This window comes from Chaetodon auriga, chromosome 8, assembly GCF_051107435.1.
Source record: "Chaetodon auriga isolate fChaAug3 chromosome 8, fChaAug3.hap1, whole genome shotgun sequence".
NCBI lineage: Eukaryota > Metazoa > Chordata > Actinopteri > Chaetodontiformes > Chaetodontidae > Chaetodon > Chaetodon auriga.
This window is the reverse complement of record NC_135081.1, coordinates 9,002,948-9,023,436: the sequence shown is the minus strand read 5'-3', so window position 1 is coordinate 9,023,436 and position 20,489 is coordinate 9,002,948. Positions and strand designations below refer to the sequence as shown.

The window sequence follows — 20,489 nt, the reverse complement described above, 5'->3', positions numbered from 1 at the left end:
CCTCACAGAAATGAGAGTGGTATCAATCTTTTTATCTAACTCTCAGCAAGAAAGCAATTAAGCCACTTTCCCAAAATACCAGACTATTGCTTTGATAATCTGGGTTCAAATGAGTGCATAACGACTACAGCTTCTTGTATTGAAGTCAATATTTATAGACCATGTGGAATTTGTGGTTTGACATTTTTGATTACAATCCTCCTTCTATTTCGACAAATCATAACCAACCCAGTACAAAAAAAAAAAAAAAAAAAGAAACCGCTAAAGCAGCAAACTCTCACTCCCTCATGTCGGGAACTCAGTTCGCATGGGTTGCATGTGGGGTCAGCTTTAGGTCACACTGGGCATCCATTAGTGGCCTTATTTAGAGACTTATTCCTTTAAGAGGAGTGATTGGCCAGCAAAGACAAAGAATCATTACCTTTGCCCGCCCCCTCCCTGCCAGCAGTCAATAATGAGGGATCATTAAAATGAATAGATGGACATTCCCCTTTTCTCCGGATCCTTATTGCAAAATCAGTGTCAGGGGAAATGAAGATTGAGCTTGGAGAAGGCGTCTAAAAGCCTCACAGTGATTGTCGTGAACTCATCTCCAGTGCCAGGCTCCTTTATCTACTGTAAGAGTCTGCACCTGCCTGAACTCTTGACTAGCAAGGGCTTTTACTGTAGCCCATTAAGAGCATCCCTAATGTGTGCTACAATGTACTTCAACATAAACATTCTGCATATGTACCGAATCATTTACAGCAAACAGTGGAAGAAGGATTGCATAGGATATCTTGGAGTCTTTTTTTGATGAAGAAATAGAGTGAACTAGAAAGGGCTCTTGAATGCAACAACTTTGATGTGGAGAACAGAGAACTCACGTGTTGTGATCATATAAACAGACCCTTAAAGATAATTCTCACTTTTCACATTTCTTAAGCGCAAACATCTGTCCCGCCGCTAAATTTTATAAATCCTCGCACAACATTTCACGCATCACAAAAGAGAGAGCGAATCAAGCTGAATGATTGCAGATGGAGAATAAAAGACGGCACAGGATTTTCCAGGCCCCATCTGGTTGCCTTTCTGAGGGTCTCTTAAAGTGTCTTTTAAAATGGTGATTTGTCTGTGGGTCTGCAATGATGCGACCATGTCAGCGGGTCATCTGCTGGTCCTGTCACATGTGAAACAGTCCCATGAAAGGGGTCCGTGTACACCTGTGGAGCCCCAAAACCCCACCCTAAACAGATTAAAAAAACACATGTAAACACATGCTTAAATCCACAGATGGTCCTCGCCTTCCTTCTTTATCATCCTAAGGGTAATTGATAAGATGGTCTGTTACACATGTTTCTGAAGAAAAAGAAAATCGCAAAAGATTGACCCAAGGGACCAAAAAGATCAAATGTTGAACTGGCTTATTGGACAAAACTATCAAAGGTCCTTGAGTATGGTCAAGCAATTATCTCTTAAAGCATCTCTTAAAGCCACCCCCATGGTTCTCTCAACATGCCCTTCATAACAGAGGTATATTGAGGATTTACTGCCTGCAGATGGCTGATGAGAGACGAGGGCAGGAGCTCTAGCACCGTGCCTATGCACTCACTTTATAAAAGCTCAAATCAAGGGCTCTGTGGGAATACAAGGGGGGAGGAAGCGGGACCGTAAAGACACTATAAATCTGTACAATGAAACTTCTAAGTCGTGCCCTCTGCCAGGTGCTGTGTGCATGTGGACCCTGGGGAGAAAATGGCACGTGCTGCAATCATTATGATCAGAGATTGCTTTTTTGCTGTTGTCACCACTGCAGGGATGTATGGTCTGAGGAAGGCGGTCAGTCTGTCCGTCAGTAAGCCAGGCAGATGATCAGTCAATCAAGCCATTTGATCATTTGGTCAGGCAATCGGTGGAATCTTCATCTGAGTTCAGTCACGACTGCTGTGTGCATGACAAATATATTCAGTAAAACATCAGTTTGGATTTTCCAGGTTTTCCCTGTCAAGATCACAGAAAACATGGAAAAAGGAAGTTTTACGTATATGCATCAAATTTCCAGCAGGAAAATATCTGTTTGTTTAAAGTTCAGAGAAGAACACAAATCCTGCAAATGACCTAGAAAACATTTGTACATAACCTCATTACTAAAGCCAAAGAGGCCATAGTTACCTAAAAAATTCTGATGTCAAATAAGCAACGCATGATTATTCTTTATGAAAATGTCTGCTCAGTATCAGATATGAGCTGCAATAAAATGATTTTCCTGTTACACTGAAATACAAGCTATTCTCTGACTACATGAAAACAATGTACAATGTGATGCATTGAAGCCATCCATTCTAATGCAACTTGTGTGAACAACACCACACATTATTTGAATCCGTGCGGTCAGAGTATGCATCCTGCTCTCAAACATTCAAGCTCTTACTTACACAGTACAGTACTTTCACTGTGTGAAGTTACACATGGGAGAAAATTTGCTAAGTTTAGCATAACACAAAGAGAGACCAAACTATCCAAATGTAACAAAATCTGCCGAGCAGCACCTCTAAAGATCACTGATTAGCATGATGTATCTCATTATTTTTTTTAAAAAAAGCCTGTAAACTTATATTAGCGGTGCACTTTTCCGGGTGAATGTTTGAGTGGTAGAACACTGATGGTGCAGCTTCATGCATGATTTGATTGGCTGAATCAGAATAAGGTCTCCATCTATGTAGACAGATACTATGGTGTTCCATTGAATTAATGAGAAACTAGGGGGTGCATTATGTTTTCTGAACAGGACAAGTGATTTACAAAGCAGATGCTGTAGCAGACAAAAAAAGAAAAAAAGAAAAAAAAAATGAATTGGGCTTTAATAGTCCCGACAATAACTGCTCAAACAATCAAATATGATGGGTTTGTTAGTGACCTTTATATGTATTGATAAGCAGAATTTGTAACCTTTGGATTGACGCTATCCTTTTCCTCTGTTCATGAGAGTGGTGTTAATCTTCTTATCTAACTCTTCGCAAGAAAGCACATAAGCATACAAGAAATGCATCCCAGAGTGCTTTGCAAAACATGTAAAATGTACACATATTGGCCTATATACTGCAAGGTTGACTGAGAAACCTTGTGAGCATTCACTGTTTAAGCATGCATAATTCATTCTTTGCTGCTCATATAGAAAGATTACACAAAGTATTTTTAAAAAGCATTGCTCGTTACAGGTTCTGTACTTTCAATTATGAAAAAAAAAACAAACGGATGCATCTTTGAACAGATGTCAGTAGATTTATAGACTGACAGCAGCTCCATTTGTTTTCATGGATATTCCACTGCTTTGGTTAAGTCTCCCTACTTGACTGCTACTTCGGTGGAAACTATGGCCCAGAGTCATCTCTCCACTGTGTCAAAGGGTACTGCGCTGTCAGAGGAAGACTAAGGTAAGAAGAACAGGGTGCCAGGAAAAAGGGGCGTGACTGCATCTGTAAATAGTGGTGCTATTTTTGGCTTACCACGGTCATACAGGGGAGCACCGCCTAGACCTGCCTTCTGTCACTATGGGGATGGGCGCTTCATAACTTTGCTGGATGGAAAAAGTCTGGAGGACTGGCAGGTGGTACACAGGAGCATGGCAAAGCTCCCATGGCGAGGAGCTGTTTCACTCATAACTAGCCACCACTAACAATACACACCGGAAAACACGCAGGCCTCTGCTTGTATTTGGCATATCAGCACCTTTATCCTCCTGAAGTACAGTGTAGGTTTGTTTGTATTTCAGTTTGAAAAAAACATGAAAGACAAGATCTGCCTCTTTGCAGGCAATATGAAATGAATCTAACATGTAAAAGACATAGTGCCTATAACTACTGTGTCACAATTAGAATTGTAATGAAGTAAAAGTAAACTGCACTGTAGGTAAAATGAATGAAGGTAAAAATTAAATTAACACTAAGTGTGATACACTGTGTGCCAAAAAAAAAAGTGGGCAAAGAAAAACATTTTTTTCCCTCTCTTGTCAAACTCTCTCCTTTGCAGGTTTTATTAGGGATATACATACAGGTTGGAACAATCTGAGGTTTACTATGCTCATGTTCTATAACACAAGAATACCAGTCAGCCAAGTTACAGTGAAGGCCTTAAAACTAAAGCACAGCCATAAGGGCTGTGAACATAATAGTCAAAGAATGCTTTTAGTATAAACTGAGGGAAAAAGTGAGAAAATTGACTGAATCCATTACCAACTGATTCAATATTTTTTCAGTAGAACATGTATTATTTTAAATGAATAGGCTGAGTTTCTGAAAAACCACCAGGCTTAAAACAAGGCTGCAATGATCCATACTATAGGGATCAACGTGATGCACACATTTCAGCATTCCAGGGGGAGAAATATGTTTGTTTGAAGGTTGTCATGCAGATGACCAAGAACTAGTTTAGATGCCATATCAATGGTTGAAACCAAGGTCTTTGGCTTTCAAAAAGCTATGTGAAAAGGCTTATAAAATCAGCAGTGTATTTGCTCAAACTTAAATATAACACCATAGTAACACAGAGCATGGGTATGTATGGTCACCATTATGCCATTTATTAATTCATTGTTTAGAACACATTAAATGCACTTAAAACACATTTCATTTTTCATAAATATTTCATATTAAAGAGAAATATATTTCACCTTGTGCCTACACAGAAAAGCATTATAGAGTTGCAATGATCTTGTAGCCAAGAAAGAGAGTAAGGCACAAAACAGAAACCTTATTCATACAGTTTAGTCATGCTATTATACTATAAGTCCAAAAATGTATTAGGAAGCTATATTGTAAGCTAGTCTCAGCTAAATGATCCCCAACATTGTTACGATGTGCATGCTCCAAAAGACAGATAACATGGGAAAGATTGCAGCTGTGTGGAAGAAGAGTGGATGTAGGTCAGTTTGTGACACGACAGTGGAAATCAATCTACAATATTTGGTCTGGAAGCAAGAAAGTCTGCTCTGTTTCTGCGGTAAAGTGCATAATGTTTTTGATTTGTTTTCTTGTGTTCTGTTTTTTTTTTTTTTTTTCTTTGTCTGTTTGTTTGTACGGGGAGCCACTCTACACTAAAGTCTCCGACAGAAAAAGGAAACTTGGACAATAATTTCACCAAAGATAAAATCCTTTGGTCTACTCAGATCAATTATTGCCAACAGTAAGTAACAGTCCTGCCAACTCCTCAGCGCAATCACCCAAATGATGAGTAAAACTGAGCCTGTGGCATACTTAGATTATCCCTGTGCCTATTTACAAGCAAACCTGCAGTGCAAGAAGTAACAGACAAATATATATTGTCCAGGAATATTCTCATTTCAATTCAGCAGGCAAGCATACCATTGTTCAACTATCATAGGTGGGGGAGAAGAAAATTCTGATACCTGCCTTTATAAGTTCCTGCAACCAGGAACTGTTGTCATAGGATATGTGCTATATACTTCTCTGATTGTCTGTGCATCATTATGTCATGGTTCGGATGGGAGGACTGGAAGACCGGGGCAGGATGATAAAAAAATAGGCACTAAGGTGAAAAGCATAATGCAGGGTAGCAGAGATGGTACAAATCATATCAGGGGGAAAAGGGAAAGCTAAATAGCAAACTGCATGATATAAGCATAAGGCATACATAAGTACATTTTCAAATACATGTTTATACAAAAAGAATATCATACAATAACATTCAGTATAAATGAACAATGAGATAATAATGAGGAAGCAAGAAAAAATACAATTCTAATCTATTCACATACTCCCTATTTATTTTCCAGCCTTTTTTTTCTGTTTCCCTGTAAACAAATCATTGAAATGATACAAAAAGGTCATATAAAAACTTCCACTTTGGGTTACAATGAACCATTTGCATTTGTGTGACTGCTGCTGTTGTTTGCCATCAGTATCACTGCTGTAAGGCACCAATTTGGCTGTTGCGGACTGACTGCACAAACAAATGAACCAAAGTGATGAAGCATGACACTTGTTGTCCCATTAACTTGTCCATGCATTAACATAAAGATCACACTCGAAATGAAGATTGTCATTTGTCAACGATAGAAGTAATTCAGTCTCATTGAGCTGTTTGGTCCACTAAAGAATATCTGCTGTGAATTAAGGCAAGTGTAGTCTTGTACTTTGCCCCTGATACCACTTCCCTTTTTGTAAATATAACATTCATCTGTTTATTCAAATGGAGCTTGCCAGTGATTGTCAATGTGAGTCTGCAGCGAGTCTTTGAGTGAAGAGGAGCTGATGGCAACGATGGTCAGGTGGAAGATCCTGGTCAAAACTTTATTCTTCATCATCTGGATCTCTATGTTTTATTTGTCCTTGTTTTGTTGATGCTGCTGCTGTTTGAGTGTGTGTGTTTGTGTGTGTGTGTGTGTGTGCGCGCGCTGCTGCAGAAGACTTCTGGACGTCTATGCGTGAGTGTGCACGGAAATGCTGGAGAGGTCGTTCCTGATGATCTCGTTAACTGTGGAAAGAAAAGAGAAGTTGTGCTTCATTATAAATGAGTCACACTGAATAGCAATTCATTAAAAAACTATTACACTTAATAAATACAGGTGCTTCAATTTTGACCATTCATTTGTAAATCTCTCTCTCTCTTTATACTGTACATGATACTAAATCAATGGAGTATCCCTTTCATTTAGTTTATTTTTAGGACTATGGACCTTGATTTGGCCTTTTCCATCAACCTTTTCAATGTGATACTGCAACGTGCACGTTAAAATAAGTTGATGGAAACATGGCCAAACACTTGACACTTTGAAGACGATGCAACTCTTCAGCGCTTGCAGCCACCAATTAATCATGTCACATGAGGCAATACTACCCTGAATACTTGGCATACATGTGGTCAAGTTGAAAAATACTGGATATCAGTCCCTGCAATCCAAACATATCACTGTCGTTACCAGCCTCTAAAACTCATATCGGCAGCGTACACACATCTCTGTTTTCAAGTCACCGTCTTGTCTTTCCTGCTCTAGTTCCTGTGCCCGCGCCTTTCCCACAGTCGGGCAGACACAGATCACTCCCCTGCCTTTATCTGCTCTGTGTTCTTTGGCAAAACAGAGGGAAGTGACTGTGAAGATGGCGAGGACCCCGAGCCCTGTGGCTCAACGAAAACAAGAAGCTCCTCAGTCATGAAGCTTGCTGTGATAAAGTGGGCTGATGTAGACACAGAGATTCTGGTGAAACCACCATCTGCAGTAAGGAGCCGAGACAGGAAGTCCACCCACTCTGAGGCCCAAAGCAGGCCTGCCGTTTGTTATCACTAGATACTGTTTGGTGAACGGCGCATCAGCGCTGATCAAGACGAAAACATCACTAAGAGAGAACAAGACGGAGTCCTTTTATCACCAGACAATTTCAATCCTGTGAATTGTAATTAGCACAATGCCACATTTAGCTGTAGCTATGGTGTGGATGAATTGTGAAAAAATGCATGCTTATTCCACTGATGTCAGCTGAACTGATCTGTGGGAAATGAGGTGTAGAACCACCACAGCAATATGAACATTTATTACCAGGGATGGAGACAAAAACCTATATGGAAATGGATAAATGAAACTTTTAATTATGATTAATATAGTAAGATAAATTAAGCAGGCCACACACCTATAATATCATGCCCTGCTCTCTAATATCAGCCAACAACACCCACCTATTCACACACACACGCACAAACACACACACACAGGTTGGTTGGGACTCACCTCCCTAAACAGGAGGAACTCCCATTGGAAAAACCCAACCTGTGCCAACACTGCTGCCTGTTTTCAGCTCTATTCCACTCCGGGCTAAACAGGCATTTACACGCTGAGGTTATTTTTAGCGCTGCCATTGCAGGACATAGAGGAAGTGCAAGAACATGTAACAATTAAATGATCAAATTTTACTGTCGCTGCTCTTCTCTGTTAGCTGAGGTGAGAAAACAGCTCCAGGTGATTTTGAAGGAGGAAAGGGAAAACCCAACAGCTCAGTGGCAAAAAGCCACAAATTTACCCTTTATTTTTCTCAGAGGAAAGCACTGGCTTCCTTTCTTCTTTTCAGTCACTTTAAAAAAAAATTGTGACGTCTCCTCCACCCACAATTTAACTACGGTGTTTTTTCTGCACTATATCAACTGATATTTTCCATTGGCATGCCCAATGATGTTCCATTCTGAAGAAACAAGTGATAAAGAGAAAAAAAAGATAACACACTGGCCCCTCTGTTTTCATCTATGTACTCTGTCGGCAAAGTGAGAATCTCAGAAACAGGATGTGGCCAACTGTTAAACCACAAGACAACACCAAGCTGCTATTTATAGCAGTTTAATGGGGTAGCTTGTGTCATTATTTAGTTGCAACTACTTCTGGGAAATGAAGAAATTTGAAAGAACAGTTGATGAAACCTTAGTAACACATGGTGACGTGCACAGGTAGTGACTCCGTGTGTGCACGTATATTTTTAACCACTCAGGGTGGTTTTGGCCACAGTTCTTCAAATGCCTTTAATGTAATTTGATTTTGGCAAAATATTAAATTTAGTTTCAAAGTACTTTCTTTATTCAATTGATTTTATTTAGTTCATTTTTTTGGCTCTGCCAATGCATATTTTTCTGTTTTTCTTTTTAAGTCAATCTCTCCTGCATGACAGTTGAGTCTATCTCACCTTCAGTGAAGTCACTGGATAACCACAACTATGAAGAGTAAGGGAAGGCGGTCAGACATGATGGGGAACATTTTGTTCAGAGTGGAATTTGGCTCCAATAATTAAACCCCTTGCACAATATTGACGGGCATGGATACAGTACAAGGTGTCCTCTGTAAACCAGCCCTTGAAAGGCTAGTTGCAGTGTTTTACAAAACAGGCCAGAAGGTTATTTTCCACATTCATAATCTCTATATGCTATTGCAAAAACATTGCTATGTTATGTGACACAATAAAGATGCGAAGTTAGATGTTTATTGTCAGATATGTTCATAAATGAACTCCCTGTGGCCTGGCATCCCTGTCAGCAGCACTGGAAACTTGTTCTGTTTTTTCTTTTTTCAGTTGCTCAGGTTAATAATGGAAAGTTGTAACTGGGAGGATACCCTCTCATGAATAAACAAAAACAGCGGAAAGCTGCACTACAAATATTCCCCTGCTGAAAAAAAAAAACAACAACAAAAAAACGTGCCCTGCTAGACTTAGTTAAACAGAGTGACATCCTTTATTAGCCATAGTGCCAGTGCAATCAGTAAACCGCAGCCTGAACCTGTCAGGGCCGGGCGGCTGGGAGATCTATTTCAGGCAGGTGTGAGAGTGACACAAAAATGAGGCTGTGATGCCAGCTGTGTTGAATGGTCAATTCAGCTCTGTTGTGAAGTCCTACCACTGTTTTTTGGCAGTCGCTTACAGCTCAACCCCCGTCTCCATCGGGCGTGGCTGCTGGCTCAATGAATGTTGACCTCGCTAAAATAATCTGTCTGTATCAACTATGATGGAAAATGATTTGTTTCTGCTAGAAGGGGGAAGAACCTCCAGTGGACACGCTGCCTGGGGAGTGCATACATAAATGATACAGTACAGGTCAACTCTTCGAAAATGGCAGCATGTCAGTTATTTAAGTAACAAAGGAAGACACACAGGTTTGCTCATGTGTAACAGGTTGTCTGAGACCAACCATAGCAGAAGGCCCAGCGGGCTTTCGGACCAAAAATAGCACAGCTTTAAAAAACACAAGGGGCTGCGAAGGTGTGGGCATGTTGTTACAGGTACTGCTGAGAAGATACAATCTAAGCCAGGAAGTCCAGTTTGAGTAACATATCCTTGGTTCTAAAGGTTCAACAGTGCCAACACACTGCACAGCAGTTTGTAACACTGTGAGCCAAGATTTTACAACTGAGGAGCGTGTCCATGTTCCCAAGCTGGTCTGTCATGCTTTATACAAAGGACCAACTCACCTCCACAAGTCTATGATAAGCTATGATAGGACTTATAATCATACTCTATTGCTGTTGTCTGCACTTCATAATTCTGAAATTGTGTTCATGTTCACCATTTTCCATTTTGAAGGAGATGGATTAATGTTCGCCAGTCAGTTATTAGTGATTTGACGCACTGGTCCCATTGATGTCATTATGGTGGGTGTAGATACGAGCAGCTAACTTAATGTTTGTCTTGTTGAAACGTGACGATTTAAGTGTTGCTGTTAGTTTAAGATGTCAAAGTGTATCGTAGCAGTCTTTTTTTCTGCCACAGGAAGTTGATGTGCTCAGAGGATCATCCAACCACAAACAATCTGCCACTGTGCACAAAACTACAGACACAAAACACAGATGAAAACCAACCAGGCGCCAATCTAAGCAAATAAGGTACGTTGTGATTTCTATGATAAGACGTTCATTCAAAAAAGCTTGCAAACTGGAAATAGCTGGGTGTTTTCGACTGGTGTTGATGTAAATACGGTACTGCAGTTTTTTTTAAATTCAGTAATCCAAACCTGGGCGTGATGAGTCCATTTGGCTACTCTGAGAGTTCATCGTGAACCTGACCTGAACTGGTGATTTAGTTAGCACTGTTAGACGAGAGCGCTGTGCATTGGCGTTCGATAACAGCCAGGCTTCCTCAGAGAACAGAGGATGCCCGATGGTGTGGTGAGGCGTAGAGCCTCAAGGATCGAGAGCCAGTCTGGGGTTCCTGCCTTCGTAGCACCATCACCCTCAACCAAACCAGGCCTGACTGGCAATGACCTGTCAGAGAGTGACTTCACCTTCCCCTGGCTTCCCTCAGCTGACTATCCAAAACACAACCTCTGAACTAACAGAGGCTTCCTGCAAGGGACTTCTGTTCTCACTTGGAGTCTCTTGATGCCAAAGGACTGGGGGGCACCTTCACTTTCACTACATGAATAAACTGCAGCTGTGTTAGGGTCACGGACCTTCACGCTGTAGCAAAGGGGGGTGTTTCCTACGCTTCCTTGTACCTCCTGTAGTAGCACATCGGGCTTGTGAGAAAGAAGAGGTAGTTTCCTTCTATTGTGCCACTCAGACTCTCAGCAGCATTTGAGGAAGTACGTCTGACTCATACAAGCTCCTTTGTATAAACACAGATAAACACTGGCATCAAATCTGTGCAGGCGCTCATAGAGAGCAAAAGGAGACTGGCTGCAAGACAGACTCAGAGTTAAACCTCATCTGAACTGCTCTCATGTGAAATTGATTTGGTGGGGAAGCCAAACTAAAGCCCAAACTTGCTGGAGAGAGACAATTGAATTTCCTGGTACATATTACTTTTGTTTCCCCACTATATCAAATCTTCCCTCGGCCTCAGCAGAAACACTTAATGGACAATTTGCTGCCTCCCACACACATCTCAAATGGCTGGACGGAGAGGCTCAGACAACGTCACTTATCTTGTGTTGATAACTAGCAGCGTCAAAAATAGGGAGGGGTCAAAGGTCAGAACACACACATCAATGACACATTGAGAGAAATAAAGATGGAGGGACTGAAAGAGAATGAGTGAAATGGAGAGAGACACAATCATTATTCCCACAGATAAACACAAATGGAAAGAGACAAAGTGTTCCACTAATGCTTCATCATGATAAAGTGCTTCATAAATTCATCCCAGCCTCGCAGGTAGACAGCTTCTAATCCATCGCAGGGATCCCTTTGGGCCTAATGATGTGATGATATGTACAGACAGCATATTTCATCCCCACAGCTAGGCTGATGTGTGAAGCCCTGGGCTTTCCCATGTGGAACCACTCAGTCTCCACAACTGACAGAGGAGATAGAGAAAAAAAAAAAAAAAGAAGAGGAGGAGGAGAGATAGTGCTGCAGAGCGAGGGTTTGTTTTTAAAACAAAGCTGAGTTTACCCCGAGAGCTGAGGTTTTACAACTGCCCTGCAGCTGCTTCGTGGTACTGTGAAAACACTGCTGTACCATGGGCCACAGCCAATCGGCTCCTCACGCTGCGAAGGTGAACAGTGATGCCATGGAGGTTCTGATTTACACTTAGAGTTAAAGGCATGATTTCTGCTGGGGGGTTTGAGGCGGACATGTCCCCCTCACTCAGGTTTGTTCTTACTGTAGTAGTAGATAAGAATGTTGACACACTCATCTAAAAATTATTACTGTGTACACAAAGCAACAACCTTAATGAGCAGCAGCAAGTGGAGCTGAGAGCATTTTGTGGGTTTTCATTTACCCTGCGTTATGCCTCTCAGGCAACATACAGGCTGCCCTCCTTTATTGCTGGATGGTGCTGGGACAGTATGCAGCCTGAAATTAATACCTGCAGGCAGATATAGTGATTGATTAATTAATTAATCAATCAAGCAAATAACATGTCTAAAACGAAACTTATGCCTTTGGAGGTGAAATTGAAGAAATAGCTGAAGAGGGAGAAAAAGAAAAAAGAAGAAAGAGGTGGGACAGACAGATCACAGAGGAACTATGAGACTAATAAAAACAATGTGTTTGTGTGTGTGTGTGTGTGTGTGTGTGTGTGTCTTTGTGTGGAAACCGGAGGCATGATTCTAAACTTTGATTCAACAGCACGTATAGGGGGCCGGAGCTGGGATGCCACAAGAGGAGTGATACAATCCCTCTTTTGGAGAGCTGAAGAGAAAATAAGAAATAAAGTACGGAGTGTAAACAGTAAGTGCTCTGATGTCACTGAAGAGATTTACAATCAATATGTCTGCTGCTGTTTTTAGAAAAGGGCTCCAGGCTCAGTTGGAAAAGAGAGCTGGAGCAGCCTTGAGAAATAACGATGGCATACTCTCTGTGCCTCATGTGGAGAGACAAAGTGGAGCTGGGCTCTGTTCTCCACCTGTGAGTCTCTGATGTGCCTCATTCTTCAGAGGACATGCTTTATGGCTGTCTGCAGTCCGCTGAATCTGACATGTTGCCAAAGCAAATGACCTGACCCAGGAGAATTTAGGTGTCTGCCTAGTCCAGATCAAAATCACTTGGAAATGGCCAAATTAACCAGAAATGCTGTGATCCAGGCTTGAGAACAATAAAACGGCAGTATCCCAAATTAGAAATCTAAAGACAACAACTTTTACTCAAAGCTCCACCACTGATGTGCTTATTTTGGCTGCAGCGGTGCATAACCTTTGTCTTTGATCTTGCATGGTGTGCTGTGCCTCTCCCTATCTCACCTCACTCTGTCTCTCTTTGCGAGCCACTTCCCTCTCCTCCTCCTCCTCCTCCTCCTCCTCCTCTCATTTCCTCCCGGGCCCAGGAGGCCGCGGGTGTGCTCACTCGAGGTCGGCCTCCTGGGAGGATGAGGGGGAGGTGTTTACATGGTTGGAGCTGTTCTCCTGTGCCCTCATCACTGACTTCGTCGGTTAAGACCACATTGCAAACAATAACAAAATAAAAAATATATTGTTGTAGCGTTAGTAGTTCTGAGTATACATTATCCAGTATGTTAAGAAAAATTCATGTGAATTGATATCAGTAATGTTTAATGATATGTTATATAGATTATTGCCTTATTGTGGGCATGAATGCTGAGGGATTATCTGATTAGAGGTGAAAGCAAAGGTCAGAAACAACACGTTTTTGTTTAATCATTTGTCTAATTGTGTTTGAGAAACTGACATGTCTTCTTTCTTTTCTTATCCTTACACCTAAGATTTGTATTGGGACCCTTTAGGGGGTCCAGACCCTGACACTGGGAACCACTGATCTTGTACACTAACTGCCATAAGTGCACATGAACATAGAGTATACAGTTTTTCAACATTAAAAGAAAAGGATGCCACAGCAATGCCCACACTGTTTGCCTGACAGACGCTGTCAACAAAGGAAGTGCAGATGCTCAAATGCTGGGCAGGAAAATGGTGCTTTTAGTTATTTTGATTACACAGTTCAGTTTGATTGTGTTGAGTTGTGAACTATTTATTTAGCTGCGGTGGAAGAACACCACAACACAAAGTGTTTATCAAAAGCAAACATAAAAGTAGGAAGCTTAAGAGCTCCTGACATCAAGTGCGCACGGATAACTCAAGACTGTGAGAAATCAAAAGCTCAGTTTCGCACAAGCAGTGAAGCAGAACCGCATAAAGCAAACACCCAGGCCTGAAAATCCACCAAACTGAGTGCAACACACACATCTTTGTGATTGAGATATGAAAGGAGACAGATTAAACTCTTTGCATGGCTCATTACCAATGGGTTTATGGTAAAATAACTCAGCCATCTGATAAACTCCTTGTGACTGATTCAGAATTAGAAACGTATGCTCCCGTGGACGCTGATGCAGACGGCTCGAGATTTTGAAAATGGCACAGAGTGAAAAAAAAAAGCGGAGCATATTGAAGCAATCATACTTCAGTAGGTCGCAGCCGTCTGAGTGAGAATTTGGCTGTGCACCTGCGTATAATACGATTTATGACTCCATTTGTATTGTGCCTCTTTAAATCACCTGTCGCCTGTCAGTTGTTATGTGGGATGTCAGAATTGTTTTCTTTTATTTATACATAGAGAATCTGTGTTCTCTGGGTCCAAAAGGCTTACCTCAGTGCAAGCTTTATTGTTCACTATCCATCACAAATAGATGGCTCAGAGAGGCTCTTTCCTGTTTTTTAAGGTGAACGTCTGCTTGTTAGTGTGTATCTGCACATCATGGCGTTGGGTTAACCCGTGAGGAGCAGGGAGGCCTCAAGGGGACGCTAGCATGGCTTTCTTTCTCAGTAGAAGAACTGCAGCACAAAGGACACTCCAGTCCTCATGCTCAAACTGGCACTCTTAGTCTCTTATGGCTTGTTTTACAGCGTTGGAAAGCATGCTCTGATGAAAGTAACATTTCCACTGATCCAGCATCTCAGCGAGTTGGGCAGAGGGCTTCTGCAGGCTGTCCTGAAGTCACAGAAAAGGCTGTGAACACTATACTGAAGGTAACTCAATCTGAAAAAGCTCCTGCTGCACACAAGAACATGGCCTCTCTCTTTTCAACATCCTGCTGAGCTCTAGTGATCTGACTCTGTACCGAAGCAGAGTGTGATCTGATTAACACTCTGCCTGCTGACCCCGAGAGTTGCCCTACAACTTTAAACCCTCAACGCCTGCAGAGATTCAAAGAGACCGAGGAGGAGGTCAGCTCGGGGCACATCGTGGACTTATTCACGTCGACTTGCCAAATGTTCCACTTATCTCCTTTCCAACACCATCGACCTCGCTTTGATTTTCATAGACAAACTTTCATCCATCTGGAGACGGTGTAGTTTTCATGTGTCAGAGATAGTCAGTGAGACAGAGACTTTTGCTGTCACCTGTAAATCATAGCGCCGCATTTTCACCTGCTTCTGTTCGTGCTGTTTCAAATCACATAGATTTAACAGTTGCTGGGACCCAGGGAGTGAACCTGCCACTTAAAGACCTTAACAGAAACAAGAGCCTGCTACTTTACTCTATGATGCAGTAAATCTAAGCGATTTAATTAAAATGTACGTGACATTTTCACTCACACTGTGTTTGGGAGCCGGGCTTTCCAACTCGAGCTCCCTGCAGATTTGACGTGGCTGATTTACAACATGAGCAGAAAGAACTGTCTTGTCTTCAAGTTCTAGAAGGTCCAACAGATTTGAGAAGTCTAACAGAAGAGCACGGAAAAAGGACATAAAAGCAGTGGTACCACTTTGTGATTTGTTGTCATTCTAATGTCATTATATCATTATATCAGTGGCTAATGAATGATTTTCAAATGCTTTTTTGATCGCTTATAAGTTATGAATGAGTACCAAACAGAAGGCCTTTTCACATCTTAAGAGCTAATGTTATTAATGCTTTATACCTTATCTATGAAGCATTAGTAATAATAGTAATATCAATAATTAATTATATAAATACATTATAAAGGGCCTCATTAGAAAGCCAACCCTAATTTATGTGATATATATGTCACTGATAAACATCATACATATATGGCTTTGTATTTATGTTGTGAAGTCTATTGTCTCATTGGAGGAACTTTTTGTGGTTGACAAATACATTAATAAGCATTTAAAATGTCCTTATTTTCATTTATACCACCATATTAAAGTGTGTTAGAAACAGTTTAGTCTGTTTTTATATCGTGCCTAGAAATGCAAAACAGGGAATGTGTGGGGGGTGGTTAAAATGAAGTGTTCCCTTGATTTAATTTGAAGGTACATAACATTTGAAAGCTGGGATATGTCAGTGCTAAACGCAGCACAGCAATTAGTTCAAAGCACCTTGACCTTTCTGGAGCTAAAGACCTTAATTCTGAGGTTTGTGTAGCGCCGCAGCGGCCTTTCATCGTTTAATCTCTCAATGCTTCACACAGTAATAAAGGCTTACTGAGCGTGAAAGGATTTCCCTATTTGTTAGCATGTTGTTTTGAGAGGAACTGAGCTCAGCTGAGTACAATCAGGAGAGTCAGGGGACCCGTTGAGGTTTATAACTGCCATGGGTCACATGTCAACAGTAGGACACTTACAGTTCAGTGGTTATGATCATTCCCTCCCCTGAAGTAAACCCATTCACCCACCGCTTGGTAAGTCTCTGCACTGCGAGCGGCCACTGGTGGGAGAGGAAGAAAATGTGATCTTTAACTTCGGCAGTGTTTGTCTTTCTTTGACTTTTAGTGTTTTGGTTTTAACAGTTTTAGCTGTGAGAGGAGCACGTACTGTGTGTGTGTGTGTGTGTGTGTGTGTGTGTGTGTGTGTGTGTGAAGAACAGGGGCAGTGGGAGAAGCTGCCAGGGAAAATCACCAAGATTGCACGCTACTTTCTTCCACCTCAGATTTTCCCCTCTTTCTCTTCGTCTGTCTGTCTGTGTCAGTGTCTCCTTTATTTCTATGGCTGACCTGCTTCTTCTCATGCTCGCTGAATATTCCTGGATGTAAGGACATGATGAGATGTCCTGACCCCAAAATCTCAAAACACACAAAAATACATCTATGTCCCACCATTTTTAGGCCCAGAAGAGATGAATCGAGGGTGACGTGATTCTAATCGTTTCAGACAAATTATTTTGACAGTTGCAGTTTACGTTAACCTGCCTGTAAAACTAAAACAGGGGACGTGTGCATTTGGTTCAGAGTCAAGTGACAGATTCCACCTCCATGCTCCCTCCTCCTCCTCTCTCTCTAGTCTCTCTCTAGTTTGCTCGCTATCACCATCTCTTCCACCGTCTTCTTTCTGAGGTATCTGCACACGGAGGAGACGGCAAACTCTGCCAAGAGTTGCAAAACCCAACGGCTTTCCCCATCCCCTCCTGGCTGGATCAGACTTCTCTGTTGACATCCGTCGCTACAGGATACTATTTCACTGAGCTAACAAATTTCAGATGGGGAGCTGTTATTAAGTGGTCAGGGATGGAGACCTGCTCCTGTTTACTGATGCCGCAGGTATTTACATCCCCTAAATACCAACCAAAAACACTGCAATGTCTTGAGGCAAGCATCATGTAAGCGCGGTTATTGTGTCCGAATGGAGGAGCTCATCATTGGCCCTCACTCAGCTGTCTGTGACTACTTGTGTATCCTTGAGCAAGAAACCACACAAGCTTCGGGGATGCTGTCCAGAAGCTGATTCTGACCCTAGAGAATCAAAAGAGGAAAATGTGTCTGTCTTTCTGAGAATCAATTGTGCTTGTTTGTGTGTTTAGTGTGTTCCTGGACTGGATGAGTTTTCCATGTGCTCATAGTTTCAGCGCCAGCAGGAAATATCATAGATTCAAGGCAAATTTATGGTTTCTGGGGCTGTGCAGTTTTTGTGTTGTTTGCATCAATATCAGTGTTTTATGGTAAGTCCGGCAGTCGTGGTGTGATGTTTGCAGGGATTAAAGGCAAACCAACATGCCTTTTGAAAATCTGTTGCAGACACAGTGAAAATTCTGCTTTAAATAAAATCATTTAAAAAAAAAAAACAGATAAGGGCTTGGAGGCTGCTTATATCACAGCTTCAACACAACCTTCGGCAAGGCCAAGATAATGACTTGTGGGAGAAAGAGACTCTCTCAGATCATCCTGTCAGAGCAGTCAACCACACTGACATTTGTCATATTATGATTCAGTAATGAGAGTGTCTGGCGTGAGGTGGTAGCTCCATGATCACAGATGTACACAGGAAGACTGCAGCCAAGCCACAGGCCCTGTCTGAGTCCTGACCCGCTGTGATCCGTGTGGCTCGGCGGCTTTTCAACGCGTGTTTCCTAAACCTCAGAATGTGAGCCACATAAACCAAGCCTCTAAACCGCTGTGTCAGGAGAAACTAAGAAATGCATGACGTATGATGAACTGAAGGAATATAGCTATAATGGTGAATAGGCTCAAGCTTGTGCTTGTACCTTGTGACGTCCATTTTGCTATTGATGCCAAGTAATTTACTTCCACACAGAGTCCACACAGTGTGTCCAGTTTTTACACAGCTTGGAATAATGGAAGAAAATAAGACGCAAATCTTCGCAGTAGCAAATCTGCATCGCACATTTCTGACATTTGGGCAAAATAAACACTAAACCCACTCAAAATCTCTCATCTAAATGTGTTCGCGTATCAGATCCCAGACACAAAAGAAACCCAATTTGTTTAGATAATTTAGCTGCAGTTTTTCAGCAGACACATTCCTTCTCAGTGACTGTGGATATTATGACAGAGCAACTGAAACCAGACCAGATCCTCTGGCTCTCACACACACGCATAAAAGCCAGCGTGCTGCGGTAATGAATGGATTGAATTCTTACAGATTCATCTTGCTGCATTTATCAAAACTAATAATATTCCCAATGGTTTTACAAAGAGCTTAAAATCAAAGCACTAATACAGTGACCCCATAGCCACTGTCATATGTAACCACTTAGACCCAATCATTTGCTAAACTGCAAGCAATCTTGGACAATAGGGTCTGTAATTGAGTGGGTTTCATAATGTGTTGAAAAAAAAAAAAAAAACCTGATCACAACCAGGAACCTAAAGGCTCTTATTTTCAGCCAATGGGACAGAGATAAAAGAGATGTAAGAAGAAACAGAGGGTGCTTAGGTAATCCAGAGGACTTCCACTAAACTGCATAGGTGGTGTCTTCTGTTGTGAAGACACCACGAGATCCTCTGGGTTCCATTTCTGTACTTCCGTTGAAACGTCCACGCTTTATATTGCAAATGAACGCGTTTAAGCAGACTGCCATCTGCTTTACAAGAGTGACTTCAAGTTTCCAACTTTTACAGGGTATAAAGATTTCCTTTTTTATATCACCAATTTTGGCTATGCTCCTCTTTTCCAAGGAAATATCACAGCAATTAACAACTTTATAAGATCAAGCAATAAGTTTGTGTCTTTTAGCAAAACTTTATAAGCTAACTGTTCGATTAATATCGTACCCAAGTTCCACCACAACCAGATCAATATACATCCTCACGTTTGCTACTGAGCACACCCCATCAAGCACTCTGTGAGGTCTGTTTGCACTGTGAAAGTAATGATTTTTGATCCAAATGAGAAGAAATTGAATCAAATCTATTGCTGATCCCAAAAGTGCAGTTGTTGATCCATAGCTTAGGCTCAATGACTCTAAAAGGCCAATCATGGAGTGCAGCCGCCTATTAATTTTTCCTATGACTATAAAACTTCTCCAGCTAGACCATACTTTGACTTATACCCCAGCATGTCAAGAGCTGCCAGGAAAACAGGATTTCTTATGTGAGAACGCACCAGTGACAACAATGGTAAGAAATCCACATCCTCTTTGTTGTCATGAATAATAAAAAAGCCATCACCCTTCTTCTTGCACCCATCAATATCACGATGTCTAGAAGGCGACTCGTCTCTTAGTGTTCCACTTAACCACAAGACAGCCTTTCTTTCTGTGCGCTATTAGCTGGAGCTTGACCTGCTCCCAAAAGGCCAGCGGGTCAGAGGTGGAGTGTTGTGAAAGCACAGGCTGTCACTGGCCCTTACAGCGCTTCCACATCCCGCTGACTAAAAGACACACACACACACACACACACACACACACACACACACATACCGTCTAAACATACAGGAGCTTCTCCTGCTTTAGTGAGTCCCATTAGACACTTCAACCTCCACTTTAATGAACAAACCCCCCCCCCCCCCCCCCCCAAAAAAAAATCCTCTCTCTTCTGCCCCCCCCTCCAATCCGAGAGCCAGCCTTGCGGCGGCACTCCAATGTTAGCGACTCAGCATGTTTTCAGCGCGGTGTGGACGCGCTCTCAATCATCATTAGGGGTTTTGCGGAGTCCTGGGGTCTGGGCAACTTGCCAGGATGTGTAAAAGTTTCCATGAGGAAAGCCTTGAGTTGCCTTCAGAAGCTTTGGTGGTGGACGGAGATCCTCAGGAAGGTTAGAATGCCTTTTTTGTTGCCGGAGGGAGGGTGGCAGGAAAGGAGCACCGACAACAATTCTGTTTCCAGTTTGAGAAAACAAGCCTAGTAGTTTCAAATGCACAAACTTCGAATTGAGGAGGAAACAATCACAAGGAAAACTACCCTGTAAGATGAGGCAATCAGAGCA

At 41.9% G+C, this 20,489-nt stretch overlaps 1 protein-coding gene across 1 annotated transcript in view; it reads right to left on the bottom strand.

Moving 5' to 3' along the window:
* Positions 1–5,038: 5,038 nt before the first annotated feature.
* The window catches only part of LOC143324046 (nuclear factor of activated T-cells, cytoplasmic 1-like), a 100,292-nt gene continuing 84,841 nt past the window's right edge, over positions 5,039–20,489 (bottom strand). The window contains exon 10 of the mRNA XM_076736237.1: positions 5,039–6,471. Coding sequence (XP_076592352.1) covers positions 6,416–6,471 — 56 coding nt within the window. The 3' untranslated portion in view covers positions 5,039–6,415. The remainder of the gene's footprint in view (positions 6,472–20,489) is intronic.